The following is a 19,357-nucleotide window of genomic DNA, read 5'->3' on the forward strand; positions in this document are numbered from 1 at the left end:
GCACTTTAAAAACTGGTGAATTTATAGGACACAGGTAGATATAGCATTAAGTACATTAGGTAAAGTCATAAAATATGTTTACTGGTGTTGATAAAACAGGAATGGTAAATAAAACACACTCAATTTGAAGTCTTTACTTTTAGAACTGCAAATTGCAATGTCTAATTGATTCCCACATCATTTCCATGAAACAATACAAATTCTGTATTATCACAAATTATTGTTATAGGACAAAAAGGGACTCTCTAGTATTACTATTGAAAACATACAATATTGTAACTCTTGAAATCATGTTATCCAAAACTTAACAGAGATTATACATTATCTTAAGGACACTTCATATTATAGAAAGAAAATATAACAATATACAGAGTTCCAAGGGGTTCACAACCCATCTGTGATTTTACAGAGTAAGAGTTTGAAGTAGGTCCAGTAGAGAAGGCCAAAGTTTTTCTGTGAAAGTGCCAGTGAAGATGTAAATATAAGATCTATTACTCATATTATAAAATGAACTCTCTCCCCACTCATTCAGAAAATGCAGTAACCCTTTGGTGCTGGTGGCATAAAGCATTTCTGGGGTGAATAGTCTGCACAAAACTATGGAAGATTTACCAGTGCCTCTTTCTGTCTGCCAGCATCAATCCCTCCAAAACTCAGGACAGCAGAGTAAAATGTAAAATGTCTTGGGATTGTATATTTCCATATTTTATACTTGTTTTGTCTTCTGATGTAACAAATTTGGGGTGGGCAGTTTTAGGATCTAGAGTCAAATCCACCCTACTGTGCTGATAATTTTTTGCAGGACAAAAATGTGAAAGAGATAACAACTCTTTCTTTAATTGATAAAAAAAAAAGACTCCTGGGTTTTATAACTGTTCTGCATATATTCAATACCTATCAGTAAATCTAAGTTTGCCTGTACACACTTCTTTGCTATTTCACATAGCTTTTTTTTTTTAGGATGGAAATATAATCCAAAATATGGTCTTTGTTTTCAATTAATTTTTCTTCAACACCCTTCTTTTCCATCAAAAATAAATCTTATAAAAGGGTATTCTGTTCCTCTTCCAGTAAATGTTGAAGTTCTCCGTGTTCAGACTGTAATGCCCCCCCTCTGCTTTTCTACCTTCCCCCTTAATTCAAGTAATTTTGAGACTTAGATTTCTAGACCCTCTTGGTATTTTCAACCTGCTTTTTCCGAGGCTTCCTGTAGCCTCTGAACCTCCTCCTATGACCAGCTGCAGCTTGCTCAGTGGGCGTCAGGGGGTGGCCCTAGAGGTCTGAGGAGACCCTATGCTAGGGACACAATAGCTCAAGGTCCTTCACACAGAACAGGACCAGAATCCATGTTCTCACACAGGGGTTTTGTTACTGGAAACTGGGTTTGCCTCTTGGTGGGTACTGAGACAAAAGACACAACCCAGCTAAAGGACAGGAAAAGAAAGGGTTTTACTGACAAGAGAACCAGGGATGTTTCCCAAAGCAGTGTCTCCCCAAACAACAAAATTAGGGAAGTTTTAAGCTAGAGGTCCTTTATGAAGGGACTGGACAAAGGGGGGTTCAGCAAAGAATTGGGGCAAAAGTCATCCTAAATTGACAGAGTCCAGGTCCTCGTTGATTGAAGTCACAAGGGCCAGCAAGGGTCAGTGTCATTAATTCTCTGCTCCAGTTAGTCTGGCATTTGAGTGTTCAGAGGGGTTTAAATCCTGCAAAAATGACTCAATAATATATGTTAGGTAAACCTTTACTTTTGAAACTGCCCTGGACGTTTTACCATTGCTTTACTGAGTCTGATATGGGTACGCTATTTCCTGGCCTGGTGACACTATTGGGTTTTGCATTTTCTTTGTTCCCTCAAAATCCTTAACTATGGATGTTTTTGCATTTCTCTGTAATTCCAACACCTCCTAGGAAGTTCTGCAAGAAGTGTGCTAGGGCAAGTCAGGCATAGATCATAAAATGGCTGGAGGCCTAAAATGTCTTAGGTCACAAAAGCTAGGCCTCCTCTTTGTCTGGGGACCCCTAGCTCTTTCTGTTTACAGTTTCTCTTCCTGTGATTCCCTCTGTTCCTCATCATGGGAAGCTGCTTAGGATATTCATGAGACAAAACTGGATGTTCCTCTCTAAGTCCCTGTCAGGGCCATGGTGGAGGCATTTGGAACAGGGGGAAATGTATTCTCGGTTTTTCCAGCACTGGGGGACGCAGAAGCCACAAAGTTGTGCCTGCGGTCAAGGGTCATTGGGTCTCTCAGGTAATCCAGGCAGATGGGGCAGCTGGCTTCTGCTTGGAGCTGGGCCAGACTGGCTTTATAGACCACTGTGTAGAAAGGATTTCTTTCTGAGGTCTGTCTTAAGAAAGGACTGATTTATATATGCGAATCAAACCATCCATCGTGCGGTCTGCCTTAAACTTACACAGTGACTTATGTAAATTATTTCTCAATAAAGCTGGATAACAGGCACCTGGGTGGCTCAGTCAGTTAAGTGTCTGCCTTCAGCTCAGGTCATGATCCTGGGGTCCTGGGATCGAGCCCCACGTCAGGCTCCCTGCTCAGCTAGGGGCAAAAGGGGGCCTGCTTCTCCCTCTCCCTCTGTTGTTCCCTCTTCTTGTGCTCTCTAATAAAAATAAAAAAAAAAAAAAACAGACCTGGAAAATTCCAAAAAGGTGTGGAGAGGGGGCTGGTTCTCCCTCTGCCTGTGTCTCTGCTTCTCTCTGTGTCTCTCATGAATAAATAAAATAAAATAAAAATAAGACAGAAGGGGGGTGCCTAGGTGGTGCAGTCGGTTGAGCATCCTCCTCTTGGTTTCGGCTCAGATCATGGTCTCAGGATCGTGAGATTGAGCCCCACATTGGCTCTGCACTTGGCAGGGAGTCTTCTTCTGTGTCTCCCTCTCCCTCCCACCCCTCCACCCTCTTTCTCTATCTCTCAAATAAATAAATCTTAAAAAAAATTAAAATGGTCTTTTGAATGTCATGAGAACAATTAATGAGTGACAAGGTTTATGCGGTGACTTTGTGTGCTCTAGTCAGACCCCTGGAACCTAGACATTCCCTGGAGCAGCTTCTTGTGCATACCTTCCAAATAACCTATGCATATAGGGTAGGAGTCTGTTGTATGAGTGTGTATATGTAATCAAGAAATGGGAGCATCCTGTGTATTCTGTAAATTTTTCTTTGAATATTTTATCTAGGAGATTGTCCATGTCCTCACATACCATTCACTCTATTTTAAAAAGTGTTTGCAAACTTGGGTAAATGTTTAAATGGGAAATATTTTAAACATAATGAATGTTTTTGGAAAACATATAGGTTCTCCTCTCCATTATTATTTCCCCGTTATCTTTTCTTCAGTTTGTTAGCTAAAAATACCTTCCATTTACTCACTGGATGATATCCAAAGGATACTGAAAGATACAAACCAATAGCCAAACGTAGCCATACACAGGGCAAGATTCCAAAAGAGCTTCTGTCTGTGTGTTGTCTGGGGCCCAGCATGGTGGCACCTACAAACTCTCTGGCTCACCACCTGGATGCTCTCCAACCTCCCCCTGCTTTTTTTTTTTTTTTTTTTTTTTTAAGATTTTTATTTATTGGGAAGCCTGGGTGGCTCAGTGGTTGAGAATCTGCCTTCCGCCCAGCTCAAGATCCCGGGGCCTGGTGGTCAAGTCCCACATTGGGGCTCCCCTCATGGAGCCTGCTTCTCCTTCTACCTGTGTCTCTGCCTCTCTCATGAAAACATAAATAAAATCTTTTTAAAACTTATTTATTTGAGATAGAGTGCACATGTGATGAGTGAGAGTGGTGGGTATAGGGTGAGCATGGGAGTGGGTGTGGGTGCCTAGAGGCAGAGGGAGCAGTGGACTCCCCACTGAGCAGGGAGCCCAACTTGGGGCTCCAAACCAGGATCTGTGATCATGCCTTGAGCGGAAGGCAGATGCTTAACCACTGAGCCGTCCAGGTGCTCTCCTCCTAGGTTTGTAAAGCAGCTTCCTTACTTAAACATGACCAATTAAATCACTGGTCATCAGTTTACCCTCCAGCCTCTCTCTCCTCTCCAGGGAGACCCATCAGGGTGGCACTAAAGGTTCCAACCTCCCATATTTGGTCTTTTCTCCTGGAAACCAGAGCCCCCAGGATCTCTGGGAAACTTCTAAGAGTCACCTCATTGGCAGTTGTGGTTGAAAGGGGCTTGTCATGAATAACAAAAACACCCATTCCACCTTTGCACCTGGGGGAAACTGGATATTACAACAGGAGATGCTCCCCTGACTCATCATCCACGAAGCCACAAGGGTTCTGGGGCCTGTGAGCCCGAGACCATGGACAAAGACCAAATATATATGGGAAAATAGATTTGGGCCAACTGAAGCACAACCACGTAACAGCAGGTTATCCTTCTGAGAATCCGGCCCTACGATCTCAATCAAAAGGAGATTCATTGGGGATCCCTGGGTGGCTCAGCGGTTTAGCATCTGCCTTTTGTCCAGGCGTGATCCTGGAGACCCGGATGGGGTCCCACGTCGGGCTCCACGCAGGGAGCCTACTTCTCTCTCTGGGTCTCTCATGAATAAACAAATAAAATCTTAAAAAAAAAAAAAAAAGAAAGGAGATTCATTGATTTTATGACCTCTTGGGCAATCTTAGCCTCCTCCAGTCCCACAGGTGCCAGTTAGGGGCGTTAGGACGCGTCTTGGTGATCGACCCCTCGGCCCTGACGACCTCTCCTCCAGCTGTCCGACCGACTCACCTTCAAGGACACTTCAAGGAGAGACCTGGGGAGCCAGGGCTGGCGGGGCTGACTCTACACGGTGGGACAGACCCACCCAAGCTCTCACTGACATGCAATCGATCCGAAGACGACTGTGCTTTCGAGGCCGACCGCAGGGGACGCTCGCCGCGCAGAAGTCCCTCCGACTCGGTCTGCAAGGGGGACGGGGTGTCGGAGATTTAAAAAAAAAAAAAAAAAAAGCAAAGCCAGCCCGCAGGGGGGCATGGCCTTACCTTGGTTCTTAAGTTTGTCACGGGAATAAAACAGCAGCGCCCCAAGTTCCACCGACACGCGCGGCCTCGGCCCCGGAGCCTCCCCTACCGCCGGGAGCGCGGCCCCCGAGCAAAGCCTCTGCGCACGCGCCGGCCCGCAGCGGCCACTTCCGGCGGGGACCGCCAATCAGAGCGCGGAACACGTGCGCGCCCGTGAGGCGGGAGCGCGTGTGCAGAGGGGCGTGTCGGGGTCCCTGACCTGCTCCCCTGAGGAGCCCTGCGAGGTGTGTCCGCGCTCCAGGTGAGGGGGGGCGGCCGAGCGGGGTGCTTCGTGGGGAGCTTAGCCGAGCAGGGCCTGCCCGGGCATCCTCTGGGCTCCCGACCGCGGGGTGCAGGCTTCTCTGCACACCCCACACCCCCTCAAAAAAGTGCGTTTTTCTTCAAGAAAAAAAGAAGTACAGGACCCTGGGCCTCAGCTCAGACCTTGAGCCCTAATGGAGGTGGCGTGGCCGCGCCAACTGAGGGTCTTTTTTTTTCTTTTTCTTTTTGTAAGATATTTGAGAGGGAAAGTGGGAGAGAGAGCGTGGAGCAGATCCGCGCGGAGGCCGATCTGGCGCAGGGCTCGACGCTCCTGACCTGAGCCGAAGCCTAGAGTCAGACGCTCAACCGGCGGAGTGACCCGGGCGCCCCACAGTGGGACGTTCTTGCCACAGTGATGGTTTGCGAAGCGGCGCCGTGACGTCGGAGGGGCTGTGGGCTGTGAAGGTGTGAAGGCAGGGCCCTCCGCCCAGGTGGGCACTTCCGGCTGTCGTCGGGAGCCCCCAGCCCAGGTGGGCACTTCCGGCTGTCGTCGGGGGCCCCCAGCCCAGGTGGGCACTTCCGGCTGTCGTCGGGGCCCCCAGTCCAGGTGGGCACTTCCGGCTGTCGTCGGGGGCCCCCAGCCCAGGTGGGCACTTCCGGCTGTCGTCGGGGGCCCCCAGCCCAGGTGGGCACTTCCGGCTGTCGTCGGGGCCCCCAGTCCAGGTGGGCACTTCCGGCTGTCGTCGGGAGCCCCCAGCCCAGGTGGGCACTTCCGGCTGTCGTCGGGGCCCTCCGCCCAGGTGGGCACTTCCGGCTGTCGTCGGGGGCCCCCAGCCCAGGTGGGCACTTCCGGCTGTCGTCGGGGCCCCCAGTCCAGGTGGGCACTTCCGGCTGTCGTCGGGAGCCCCCAGCCCAGGTGGGCACTTCCGGCTGTCGTCGGGGCCCTCCGCCCAGGTGGGCACTTCCGGCTGTCGTCAGGGAGGGCCTCCTTCTTGGGCCTTGTCGGTAGCAGATTCGCCTGTTTTTTTTTTTCCACCATGAGGTGAGGCTCTGCTACGTTCAACAGCATTTTAAGTCTCAGGTGCTGAAGCTGGAGAGCCCAGACTCTACTACAAGTTTGGTTTGTTAGCCTAATACTTATTTATTATCTTTTTTTTTTAAGTTGCCAGAATTTATTTATTCATTTATTTTTTATTTTTATTTATTTTTTTTAGTACTTTAAAAAATTTAATTTATTTATGATAGTCACACACACACACACACACAGAGAGAGAGAGGTAGAGACACAGGCAGAGGGAGAAGCAGGCTCCATGCACCAGGAGTCCGACGTGGGATTCGATCCCGGGTCTCCAGGATCGCGCCCTGGGCCAAAGGCAGGCGCCAAACCGCTGCGCCACCCAGGGATCCCCTATTCATTTATTTTTTAAATATTGTATTTATTTATTCCTGAGAGACACACAGAAAGTGGCAGAGACACAGGCAGAGGGAGAAGCAGGCTGCTCGCAGGGAGCCCGTCGTGGGACTCGATCCCGGGACCCCCGGGGTCACGACCTGGGCCAAAAAACAGATGCTCAAGCGCTGAGCCCCCCAGGCGTCCCAGCCTAATATTTATTTATTGAGTTTATATTAGCCGATACTTTTCAGCAGCCACAAGAATAAAAGTAGGTAATACAGCTTTGAGGAAAAACAAGAATTCAGACCACAAACCATACACTCCCATGTCATTCACCAAAAGTTGACAGAAATGAATCTAAAATTGAGTATGATCTGTACTATGATAGAAAAATCTGTGGAGTCAGGAAGTGAGAGTTGGGACCAGATGTTGGTGTCCTCAAAACTTAGTATATGAATTAGTATTGCTGTGGAGTTACAGAACTAGTTGGAGGACTGGCGGAGGAGGCAGTAGCCACAGTATAGTCTGTTTGTAGCTTGGACGGGAAAGTGTTCATGGCTGGAGTCCTGAAGGGGAGTTAGAGGACGTAGGTATGTGAGAAGAAGAAGACCCAGTGGGAACCTGGATCTGTGCAGGAACTCCACCCACCTATTTTATTTTATTTTATTTTATTTATTTATTTATTTATTTATTTATTTATTTATTTATCTATCTATTTATTTATTTAATTTTTAAATTTTATTTTATTATTTTATTTATTTATTTTATTATTTTATTTATTTATTTTATTATTTTATTTATTTATTTTATTATTTTATTTATTTATTTTATTTTATTTTTTGTTAAGATTTTATTTATTTATTCATGAGAGACACAGAAGGAGAGAGAGGCAGAGACACAGACAGAGGGAGAAGCAGGCTCCATGGAGGGAGCCCGACATGGGACTCCATCCCGGGTCTCCAGGATCACACGATCACACCTTAGGCTGAAGGCGGCGCTAAACCACTAAGGCACCGGGGCTTCCCCCCTTTTTATTTTAAATGAAATATTCTTTTTAGGAGCGTTTGGGTGGCTCAGTCAGGTGAGTGGCTGACTTGGTTTCCACAAGGTCGTAGGAAGGGGGTCCTGGGATCAAGCCCAAGTTGGGCTCTGAGCTCAGTGGGGAATCTTTTTAATGTACCAGCTGTAAACCTTGTAAAATATATATTTTTTAAATTTTATTTATTTATTCACGAGATACAGAGAGAAAGAGGCAGAAACACAGGCAGAGGGAGAAACAGGCTCAATGCAGGATCACACCCCGAGCCGAAGGCAGCCGCTCAACCGCTGAACCACCCAGGCGTCCCCTTTATACAATATTCTTAAACCTTCCTCTTCATATTTACCCAGCCCCAAAGCAACCATAAAATATGGAATTTTTATTTTATTTATTTTATTTTTTTTTTGGAATTTCTTTTTTTAAGCTTTTGTATGTATGTTATCTCTACCAACAAGGGACTTGAACTCACAGCCCTGAGACAAAGTATTCCTCGCTCTTCGACTGAGCTAGCCAGGTGCCCCAAAATGAGGAATTCTAAAGATTAGGGACTCTTGTGACAGTTACTCATGAAAAGTTAGATTGGAAAATCAGAAGAATTAGAAGACACATTATCATTATGTTTCTTTTTATTGGATGGGAGTGAAAAAATAGTTTTCCTTCTACCCCTCTAGGTTCTTGGCTGAGACTCCATTTGTAGTAAAAGATTAACAGGAAAAAAGAAATTACGTACTCACATTTTTATGTAAGGGAGACTCACAGAGATAGGAGACACATGAAGGCAGCCAGGCAGTTTCATCCTGAACTAAGGAAAGACACAGGGAAATGGAGGAAGGCAATTCACAGGATAGTGAAGAGAGAAAATATATGGTAAACAAGATTTGCCCTGCCGAGGATTTAGTCTCCTGGGTGAAAAAGTTGTGAGTTCTCTTCCTGGGACAGGCCCCCTTTCTATTGTAAATTGCTCTTACAAAAGGGTAGCTTCTAGTCTGTTTTCAGAGCTTCTGTGTTTGCTATTTCTCAAAATAATCGGCTCAAAATCATCTTTATGCCAAAGAGGCATATTTTGGAATGACATATCATGCTACCCTCCAATCATATCATGCTATAATTAAAAAACTTTGATGTAATAATATCTTACTGCTTCCTCAAAATTAGATTTTTATGCAAACTTTCTCTGGCAAACTACCATGAGTAGTTAACATCTTTTTTACTCACGAAAGCGTAAGCAATAAGGTATATATTGGCTTTTAGACTGAAACAATGCTAATATCGAGGCAGTTGGGGTAGATTTCTAAAAGCTTTATTTGATTTTCTAATAATACTTGTGTCTGTGGGTTTCCAAGATGACCTTACGTTCAGACATTGTTACAGGGACTCAGGGCTCACATAAATTGGTTATAGTGAATGGACACAAGGCAAAATCCACAAAAGGAAAAGATGTATGAGTTGAAGTCTGGAGGAAGCCATGGCAACCTTTCAGTTCTTTCCCAGTTAAGTCACGTAGGACCCCTTTAATTCCTTTAGCAACAAGTTATGATAACGTGTGAAGTGTCCACCAGGGTCGTTCTTCGAAGCTCATTGTCCAAGGCTTCTTTTCTTTGGAAACAGCTCATGAGGTCAGCCCCTGGTTAGATGTATCAGATTTCCAGATTATTGGAAGGAATGCTGGTAGCTAGCATCAACCACATTAGCTGTACCAACATTTTAGGCTTGACGAGCCATTGTTATCAGGGGATGGAGGGAATCCTTCCAAAATCCAGGTTCTGACACAGGAGGAGCCAAGGGCCAACCTTGCAAGCAGGCACTTATTTTACTTTTAATTATTTATTCACGAAAGACACAGAGAGAGGCAAAGACATAGGCAGAGGGAGAAGCAGGCTCCCTGCAGGATCCTGATGTGAGACTCGATTCCGGGATCTCCTGAGCCAAGGGTAGGTAGACGCTCAACCACTGGGCCACCCAGATGTCCTGCAGACAGGCATTTCTGGAGCATTTGTTCTAGTCAGGCACTGCATGCCATCCCAATGCACTGGGATGTACTCACCAACCCAGAAATTCACTAAACCTCAACATTTAGGGGTTTTTATCCAGGCTCATTTATGTTTACACAGTTTGTTAAATCATTGACCATTGGTGATTACCTCCACCTCCAGGGCCTCTTCCCAGGAGGATACGGTTGGGGCTGATAGTCCAAACCCTCTAACCTTGCCTTGGTCTTTATGCTTACCTGCTTCCATTCTGAAGTTACATAGGGGTCCTCAGCCATCATTTATCTCATTAGAATACAAAATGCACTCATCACTATAGGGCGAGCCCAAGGGTGCTAAGAGCCCTAAGTCAGGGGCCAAAGACCAAACATGTATTTCTTACGTCACAGGAGTACCAAGAAAATGGTAGTGTGCTTAATAGTATGCTAGTAGTTAATAGCAGTTAGTGTTGTATGACTTTGGATAAGTCTCATAAATTTAAACATCACAGCTATAATGAAAGATTTTAACTCCCAACTATCAATGCCTAAGATTTTACCCTACTTGAAGCCAACACATTACCTGTTGTTGTTTCATGGTTGCCGCCAGCCAACACAAACAACTGGCTCAGAGACAGGATTCAGTTACTCCTGGCACAGCCAACAGCACGAGCATCAGGTTGGTGTCAGTTCCATACGAGCTGGATGCTGTGTACACCATGGGTTTGTGACACAGCCAAAGAACTCTGTGTTTGGCAGATCCGCTTTTATAGCAAGCCTGTTCTTGGCCCCCCAAGGAGACTTCACCTCTTTCAGGGATGCTTGCAGGAAATACAGCCCTGAGAAATGGCCTGAGTGAAGAGCAGTCAGGGCCCGGCATCTTGGCATACCAGGCAGTGTCACCCGGGGCCTATGTGAGATTGCCTCTCCCAGCGTTAATTGACAGTTGTGAGGGCTTAACTGAGGAGAGTCGGTGACTGCATGGAAGACACCACAGTGTTTGACGCACGAGATACTTTTGAGCTCCAAAAAGCCTTAGATTTGAACCTAGTAAAAATTTGAGGGAAGGGTCACTAGTCAGAGGGAATACTGTCTATATAGATGGGAGATTGGCAAGAAGGATCTAAAAAATACTGAGCCCTGCCAGGTCAGAGGAGATGGAGATACGAACTGTGGGTCCTTCTATGTTGGAAAATCAGCCTTCTACCAACTCATTGCTGCCAACCACGCAGGACACTAGCCCCGCTGTCCCCACATGTGTGTGGATGATAGTGGCTGGAACATCTGGGAAGTTATTTGGATTCAAGGTATGTGTTAGACGAAGTGGATAGAAACCATTTCCCTGAGGAGATAACATTTGAGAAGGAGGTTCAGAAGGAAAAGGCAGAGATGTACAAGGATTTTTGGGTAGAATGGTCAAGCAGTCACCTTGGCACATTGAACCAAAACGGCGGTTACTGTGATGAAGCAAGGAAGAATGACAGGAGTCAAGGGGACTGGAAGGGAAGTGGCGCAGGGCTCCGTGCACCATGTTGAGGCATTGACGATTCAAAGCGTGTTCAGAAACTGGAGGATTTTAATCTCTAGGAAGAGATGTTATGAGTTGCATATTCAAGGAAAGTTTTACTATTACTTGAATGGCAAATGGGTGCAAGAGAGCAAGAATAGAAGCAGGTTGACGGGGTGGTACCATAATCCTCCTGAGAACGGATTGCAGCGCAGCGAGGTTACACTGGTATCCTAGGTCCATACAGCTTACAAGGTGGCAGACTGCCCAGATACTACGCAGTACAGTCCATGAGTAGAGAATGCAAGGCACCTAGTGATTCGTGGTGTATCCCAGTGCTCTACAAAGTGAACCACACCACCTTTGATTTAAACATTTGGATGAGCCTGAAGGTGATTTTGCCAAAACTTTAAACCTTTGTTTTTTGTTTTAAGATTTTATTGATTTATCCATAAGAGACACAGAGAGATGCAGAGACACAGGCAGAGGGGAGCCTGATGTGGGACTCGATCCCAGGACCCAGGATCACACCCTGAGCTGAAGGCAGCCGCTCAACCACTGAGCCACCTGGGCTCCCAACTTTAATCCTTTGGAATAATAATAGATTCCCAGGAATTTGATAAGACAGTACAGGAAGTCTCAGGTGTCTGTAACCCAGGTTCCCAGGTTTCTTAATGATACTATATCAAACTAGGAATTTGGTACTGGTTAGACAAGTATGTATAGTTTTCTGCACTTATCATATGTAGATTCACACAGTGCACACCAACATCAAGTGACTGATCAATCTGTCACCGAGTGTCTTTCATGCTGCCTTCTTATAAACACATCCATCTCCCGCATCATACCCAAACCATGATACCCACTTCTTTCTTTTTTTTTTTTTCTCAGCAAAGTTATTTAGCAATAGTAAATAGCTTAGCTTTGATAGTACAAAGCTCCCAGGGAGGGAGGGGACCCGAGAGTGTTGCCCTCACTTCTTTTTTTAAGCAATATTTCAGAGTAACATTCAAAGATCATGACCCCTTCCCTGTAAATACTTCAGCATATATTTCCTAAGAGCAGGATATTTTCTTCAGCTATGATACAGTCTTTTGAATCCAGAAAGTTTAATTTTGATGTTACTGTTATCTAATAAATAGGGCATATTCAAATTTTTGCCTTTATTCTGTACTGTCTACTTCAGAGCAGTTTATCTGCTTATCTAGACTCTAGAAAGCTAAAGACCACAAATTTTTCCCAATTGTTTCTTTAGTCTTTTAGCATAGAAGAGTGCTCATTTTTTTTTTCAGAGCCATTGTACAGGCTTGAAGACCATTGACTTGAATGTTGCCATGATTTAGATTTTAGTGATTGTTTCCCCATGATTAAGTTTAGGCGAATTTCTTTTTTTTCTCTTTTTTCTTGGGCAGAAAAACTCTGTAAGTGATGCTTTTCTCATTGTAGGCCATCAGTTTGTCCTTTCATTGGCCAGGAGGTATTCTTCAGATCTTCACATTGTAAAGGCACTTGTCTTTCCTCTCTATAAATAAAATATAATTGTTAAGAGTGATTATTCTGAGATTTTTGTAAATATATCACCCAGGAAACGTCGCTGAGTAATTTGTGCAGCTATCAATGATTCTTGCCTAAATTAATTATTGTATTGTGATAGCAAGTCTAGGAGATTTTGAAAATTAAAAACTTTTCTCACCCACAGCAGTGATTGCTTACTTGGACCTGTGACTACTTTGTTAAAGAAGAAAGTCATTAATCTTAAATTTAGGCGCCCTCCTGTGATAGAGCTGCAAACCCTGGATCCTTCTCACCCTCGGGCTAAGGAGCAGGACCTTGGAGGCCATCAGCATGCAGGCCCAGTGAAACCTGGAGCTGGGAGGTCTGGGGGCGGGTCTGGAGCTTAAGGTGAGCCTTGCCAAGGGAGCATCTTACCCGCCACTTTTGTTCTCGGCCCAATGGAGTTTGTGACGGACCTGACACACCTCCAGGAGTCCAGCTGCCCCATCTGTCTGACTACCTGAAAGACGCGGTGACTACAAACTGTGGGCACAACTTCTGTCGCTCCTGCATCAACATGATGTGGAAGGACATGGATGAGACCTTCCCTTGTCCCGTCTGCTGATTTTGCTTTCATAACAAAAGCTTCAGGAGCAATTGCCAGCTCTGCAATTTGACAGAAATTGCTAAACTACTGCAGGTCAGAAAGGAGCAAGAGGAAAAGGCAGGAAGAGTACTCTGTGTGTGAGAAGCACAATCAGTTTCTGACCCTGTTTTGCGGGAAGAACCTGGAGGTTTTATGTACATAGTGCAGTTTCTCCCTGCAACACCGGAAACACTACATTTGTCCCATCAAGGAAGCTGCCTCTTTTCACAGGAAGATTCTAGAATATAGTATTGACCCCTTGAAAGACAATATGGAATGAGTAGAAAAAGTGATAACGCTTCAAGCCAGCAAACTAGTGGAACTGAAGAAGAAGGTAGAGTTTAGGAGAGAAGAAATCCTTTCCGAATTTGAGCAAATTAGACTGTTTCTACAGAATCGCAGGAATCTCTTCTTAAGCAGATGGTAGATGAAGAGAGGGACATTTTAACAAAACAAGCCGAACACCGTACAACATTTTCAGGTCATGTGTCCACATTAAGACGTCTGCTGAAGGAGGTGGAGTCCAAGCATATGCAGTCAGACCTGGACTTTCTGACACACGTTAAGGGTATCCACCACAGGTATGAAACCTGGAATATCCTGAGCTCTTCTTATTCCAGTTAAAGAAATATGGATTTAGCCTTCCTCCACAGTATTCTGGCTTGGACAGAATCCTCAAGCCCTTTCAGGTAGACATGATTCTAGATCTTGAAACAGCACACCCTCGGCTTGTTGTCTCCGAGGATAGAAAAACTGTGATACAGAAAGAGAAAAAAGCATCTCTGTTATAACCCAAGGAGATTTTATCTCTGCCCTCCTGTCCTGGGTTCTAGGAGGTTTAGTTCTGGCCGGCGTTACTGGGAAGTAGAAGTGGGAAACAAGCCTAAATGGACCTTGGGGGTGTCTTGAGACTGTTTCCTTCGGAATTGGTGGAATCGGCCAATAGTTGAGGGTGGATTCTGGGCGATTGGGAGATACGTTGAAAGCATTTATGTTATGCTGGGTCCTAAGAGAACCCAGTTTCTGCCTGTAGTAAACCCCAGTAAGGTTGACATTTTTGTGGACTGTGAGTTAGGGGAGGTTTCCTTTTACAATATGAATGATAGATCTCTTCTCTATACTTGTAATGATTTCTTTCTAAAGTGGGTTTATTTTTTTTAATATTTTATTTATTTATTCATAGAGATGCAGAGAGAGAGAGAGAGAGAGAGAGGCAGAGACACAGGCAGAGGGAGAAGCAGGCTCCATGCTGAGAGCCTGATGTGGAACTCGATCCAGGGTCTCCAGATCACGCCCTGGGCTGCAGGCGGCGCTAAACCGCTACGCCACTGGGGCTGCCCTGTAATGATTATTTTAAAGAAGTTTGTCCCTATTTCTGTATTGGAATAGATTATGAACCTCTTAAAATCTCTTCAGTAACAGATGATGAAAACTAGATACCTGGGAAACGATACTGTTTCAGTGTCTAGGGGTGACTTAGTAAATTTAGTCTCAGTAATTCTAGACTCTTAAGGTTTACTGCTGAAAACCAGAATTGATTTTTCTCCTTTACTTTCAGCAACTATAAAAACATGATAGTGACAGCAATTTTACAGATGTTTTTGGTATTAGTTGCTAAGTGCTTTGACTTTCTTAAAGTATTTGAGAATTATATTACTTAACAAATCCAATAAAACATTTTCTGCTGAAATTGCTTGTAAGTTGTCTTTTAATTATACTCATTCCTTCATGGTTGAGTGAGTTGTTGTCTTAGTGATCATCCTTAACCATATATCTACCATTAGTGGATTCTTCTGTTTACTTCCATAATTCTTAATATCATATTTTCCTCTTTATTGTACGTGTCTGTTACCATTTGACACAACTGACTGATTACTGTAGATCCTGAGGATTTTGCCTTTTAAAAACCCTTTCCCTACACACATTTATTCAGATCACAGATAACCTAGTAGTTTCTTTCCTGGTGAACATGGTTCTGGATCTCCTGTTTCAATCTGAACAAGCTATCCTATGAGTCTAGCTGTGTCCCTCCCCACTGTCCTGGGAATTGCCCTCTGTTCTTGAATTCCTCGTTGGTTTAATCCCATACCTTCCTACTTATTTTATCTTTTCATTTGGAGTGTCATCACCCTAAATATTTTGAAATTTGCGAGATTATGCATGTCTTAAAGTGATTTTATTCTACCTATACTAAGGTGACAGTTAAGCCAAATATAGTGGCTACATTTGAAGTCATACTACCTAATTTTCAAAACATACTATTTTTGAGAAGTCTGATACTAGTCTGATTTTTGATACTTGGGTACCATTTTCTTATGTTTTATCTTTTAATTATTTTTATTTTTTTAAATTTATTTATGAGAGACACACAGGGGAAGAGACACTGGCAGAGGGAGAAGCAGGCTCCCTGTGGGGAGCCCGATGTGAGACCCTGGGACCATGACCTGAGCCAAAGGCTGATGCTCCACCGCTAAGCCACCCAGGCATCCCTCTTACAATATTTTAAAGATATTTTCTTTTTGTTCCTAGCGCTCTGAGCTTTGTCCGTTTATTTTGCTAAGTGGTGAGATGCTCTGTCAAGATTCTCCAGAAAAACAGCCAATAAGATGTGTGTTTTTATTTTATTATTATTTTTATTTTTAAATATTTATTTACTTACTTATGATAGACATAAAAAGAGAGAGAGAGGCAGAGACACAGGAGGAGGGAGTAGCAGGCTCCATGCCAGGAACCTGACGCGGGACTCGATCCCGGGACTCCAGGACTGCGCCCTGGGCCAAAGGCAGGTGCCAAACCGCTGAGCCACCCAGGGATCCCCTTATTATTATTTTTTAAAGATTTTATTTATTTATTCATGAGAGACACAGAGAGAGAGAGAGGCAGAGACACAGGCAGAGGGAGAAGCAGGCTCCATGCAGGGAGCCTGATGTGGGACTCAATCCCAGGTCTCCAGGATCACATCCTGGGCCAAAGGCGGCGCTAAACCACTGAGCCACCGGAGCTGCCCCAAGATATGTGTTTTTAGAGAAAGATTTATTTTAAGGAATTGGCTCAAATGATAGTGGAGACTGGGAAATCTATGAAGACTGGCATGGCAGATTTGAAAACCAGCAACCTAGAGATCCAGGGAAGATTGCATGCTGCAGCTCAAATCTGAAGGTCATCTGGGAAACTCCCTCTTGGGTCATGGTGGGTCAGACTTTTGTTCTAGTGATGCTTTCAGTAGATTGAATGAGGCTGTCTGCATTAGAGGGCTATCTACTTGAGGTCTACTAATTTAAATGTTAGTCTTGTCCAAAAACTCCCTCAGAGGAATATCCAGAATAATGTTTGACCACATATTTGGCACAGAGGCCCAGCAAAGTGACATACAAAATCAACTACCACAGTGTTGATATGAAAGCATCTGGAACATCAACCTGCAGTTGCACCCAAACATCATTGCACTGAATGTGAGACAGTGGAAGCAAACGGCCAGCTCTGCCTCCCTGCAAAGCCCAATACTTGAGAAATGATGTTAGGCTCCTGGGACAGTATGTCCAGTTTCCTGTCCAGTTCCCCAAGGGTTTCTTCTCGGTGATCCTCAAAAAAGGAAATTTATTGGCCCTGTGATTCCTTATCACTGTCAACCTGGAGCACCCAAAGGTGCTGGAGAAAGTGTCCAGGGAACTATAGATGAGCATCTGGTCAGAGGACAAAGACATCTTGGAGTCCCAGAGCATCCTGGCTGCTGCAGAGAAGCTGGTGTATCTTACAGAGCAAGCCCAGGGACTTCTAGAAAAGATCTCAGCACCACAGGTGAAGAATGAGCGCAAAGGAGACCTCCAAGGCAGCCTGCATATATGGGGCCTTGGGGCTGCCCATCACCATGACCCATTGGGATGGCCGAACCCATGTGGTGTGGGCTCTGAGCAGATGCTGACACATCTGCTGGAGAAGTGGTTGGGCCCTGTGCCTCCAGCCATGAATGCCACACCTTAAGGACATCCAGGGGAGCAAAACTGTTACAATTAAAAACCAGACCATTTGCTTCTCTTCTTCCATCGTGCAACACTAGGACTCTAGTTTCTCCATCTGATAAAGGTTCCTCTCTGGCCCTGGGGAATAGCGGAGAGGGTTCCATGATGCATCATCTGCTGCTCGTCTCATGGCTACTCTTATTTGCATGCCTCAGAGGTGTGTTTTAAGAGCCCCAAACACTACTTTCCCTCAAAATAAACCTAATGCCTTCAAGTAAGCAAACAAAAAAATTACGTGTGTGTATGAATAGCTTCAAGTTTATTTTGTTTCCTTAATTATTTCTTTATTGATACTGATATCTCTTGTATTTATGTCAAGTACTGTTTACTATTGTGTATAATCTGTATACTCACCTAACTTACATGTACGTACTACATGTATGAATATAAATGCACCAGTGTACTCACATAATGCATGTATACATCATACATATATTTGGCAGTGAAACTATGTTGTTAATATTTTCCATTCTTGAAATGGCTTTTAACCTTTTTCATGGTGCTTTTGCTATAAAGAAGTCTTTCATATTTATACTGACTTGCCACCTGTTTTTAGTTGCTTTCTGACCATACATCCATGCTTTAATCTCCAAGTTTATTTAAAATATTTCCAACATTTTTATCAAACTTTTCTGGTGTTTAACATTTCGATAATGTATGCTTTCTACTGAAAGATTGTATATTTAACGACGTAAAAACTCCTTTTTATCTTGTTGACCCATGGTTGACAGTTTGTATGAATGAATGGTCTTCCAATTTTTTCCTGTTATATACAAATGCTTTATTTTCTTCTTTTAAAAAAACTTATTTTGTGTGCATAGTATTGCGATTTTAAGATCTCTGTGTCTTTCTTTTCCTTTATACTATTGATTTTATGAGACTTGGAGCCTTATATGAGTCATTCCCACATACACAAGTGGTTACTAGAGTCTCCTGTGTTGGCTTTGAAATGGTTCATAATTTAATTTTCTATATTTAAATTAAATGAACTGACTTTTGCATGTACCAGGAAATGGAGTCCAGTGTCCATCTGGATAACCAGTTGTCCCAGAACCATTTATTGAATAATTCATTTCTCACTACGCTGCATGGGAGCCTTATCATACAGCCAGTTTCCATATATTTATGATTCTGTGTCTACGTCTTTTCTGTTCCATTAGTCTTTTGGCCTATCCCTGCACAATACAACACTTTCATAATTACTAAGATGTAATTATTTAATACTATTTTGATGTCTGGTAAAGTGTCTCAATTTTGTTCCTCTTCTTCAGAAGTGCCTTGATTCTTTTTGGTATTCTTCAGTTTAATTCTATTAAAATAATATCTTTGGGTATTTTGTTGGAATTACACTGAAGCCACAATTTTAATTGGCTCCTTTGCTATATTGAGTGTTCTCATGCATGGCAATGGTGTTCTTTTGCATTTGTAAAGGTATTCCTTAATTTCTTTCCCTAAATATGATTTTCTCCACAATACTCACAACATATTCCTTTTAGATTAATTCCTAGCTATTTAATATTTTTGATGCGATTGTAAAACTCCTACTTTTTTGAATGCACAGTGTTGCTGATGAATACCCAATGATGAATATACAATGTTGATATACATGTTAGGTTATTTCAGGTGTACAATATAGTGATTAGACAGGTTTATACTTTCCGCTGTGCTCACCACAAGTGTAGCTACCATCTGTCACCATACAACACTACTACAATACAACTGACTGTATTCTCTGCTGTACATTTTATCCCTGTGACTTTTTCAGTTCATAACTGGAAGCCTGTATCTCCCACTCCCCTTCACCCTTTTTGCCCATGCCCTTAACCCCCTCCCTTCTGGCAGCCATCAGTTCTCTGTATTTATGAATCTATTTCTGCTTTTTTTTGGTTCATTTTTAATATGTTCAACTTTTTTGGATTCCACATAGAAGTGAAATCATACAGTATTTTTCTTTGACTTGTTTCACTTGGCGTAATAACCTCTAGGTCCATCTATGTTGTTGCAAATGGCAA

At 43.7% G+C, this 19,357-nt stretch overlaps 1 protein-coding gene and 1 pseudogene across 1 annotated transcript; both read left to right on the plus strand.

Annotated features, from left to right (window-relative positions):
- The first annotated feature begins 13,138 nt into the window (after nt 1-13,138).
- TRIM60 (tripartite motif containing 60) lies at nt 13,139-14,987 on the plus strand. The gene is given in 7 exon segments (XM_055336264.1): nt 13,139-13,190; nt 13,193-13,392; nt 13,394-13,721; nt 13,724-13,909; nt 13,912-14,083; nt 14,085-14,468; nt 14,885-14,987. Coding segments are annotated over 7 exon segments (1,425 nt in total).
- Nucleotides 14,988-16,721: 1,734 nt separating this feature from the next.
- On the plus strand, nt 16,722-17,307 carry LOC129516794 (glutathione S-transferase kappa 1-like; annotated as a pseudogene).
- The last annotated feature ends 2,050 nt before the right edge of the window (nt 17,308-19,357 follow it).

This window comes from Nyctereutes procyonoides, unplaced genomic scaffold (genome assembly GCF_905146905.1).
Source record: "Nyctereutes procyonoides isolate TBG_1078 unplaced genomic scaffold, NYPRO_anot_genome, whole genome shotgun sequence".
Lineage (NCBI taxonomy): Eukaryota > Metazoa > Chordata > Mammalia > Carnivora > Canidae > Nyctereutes > Nyctereutes procyonoides.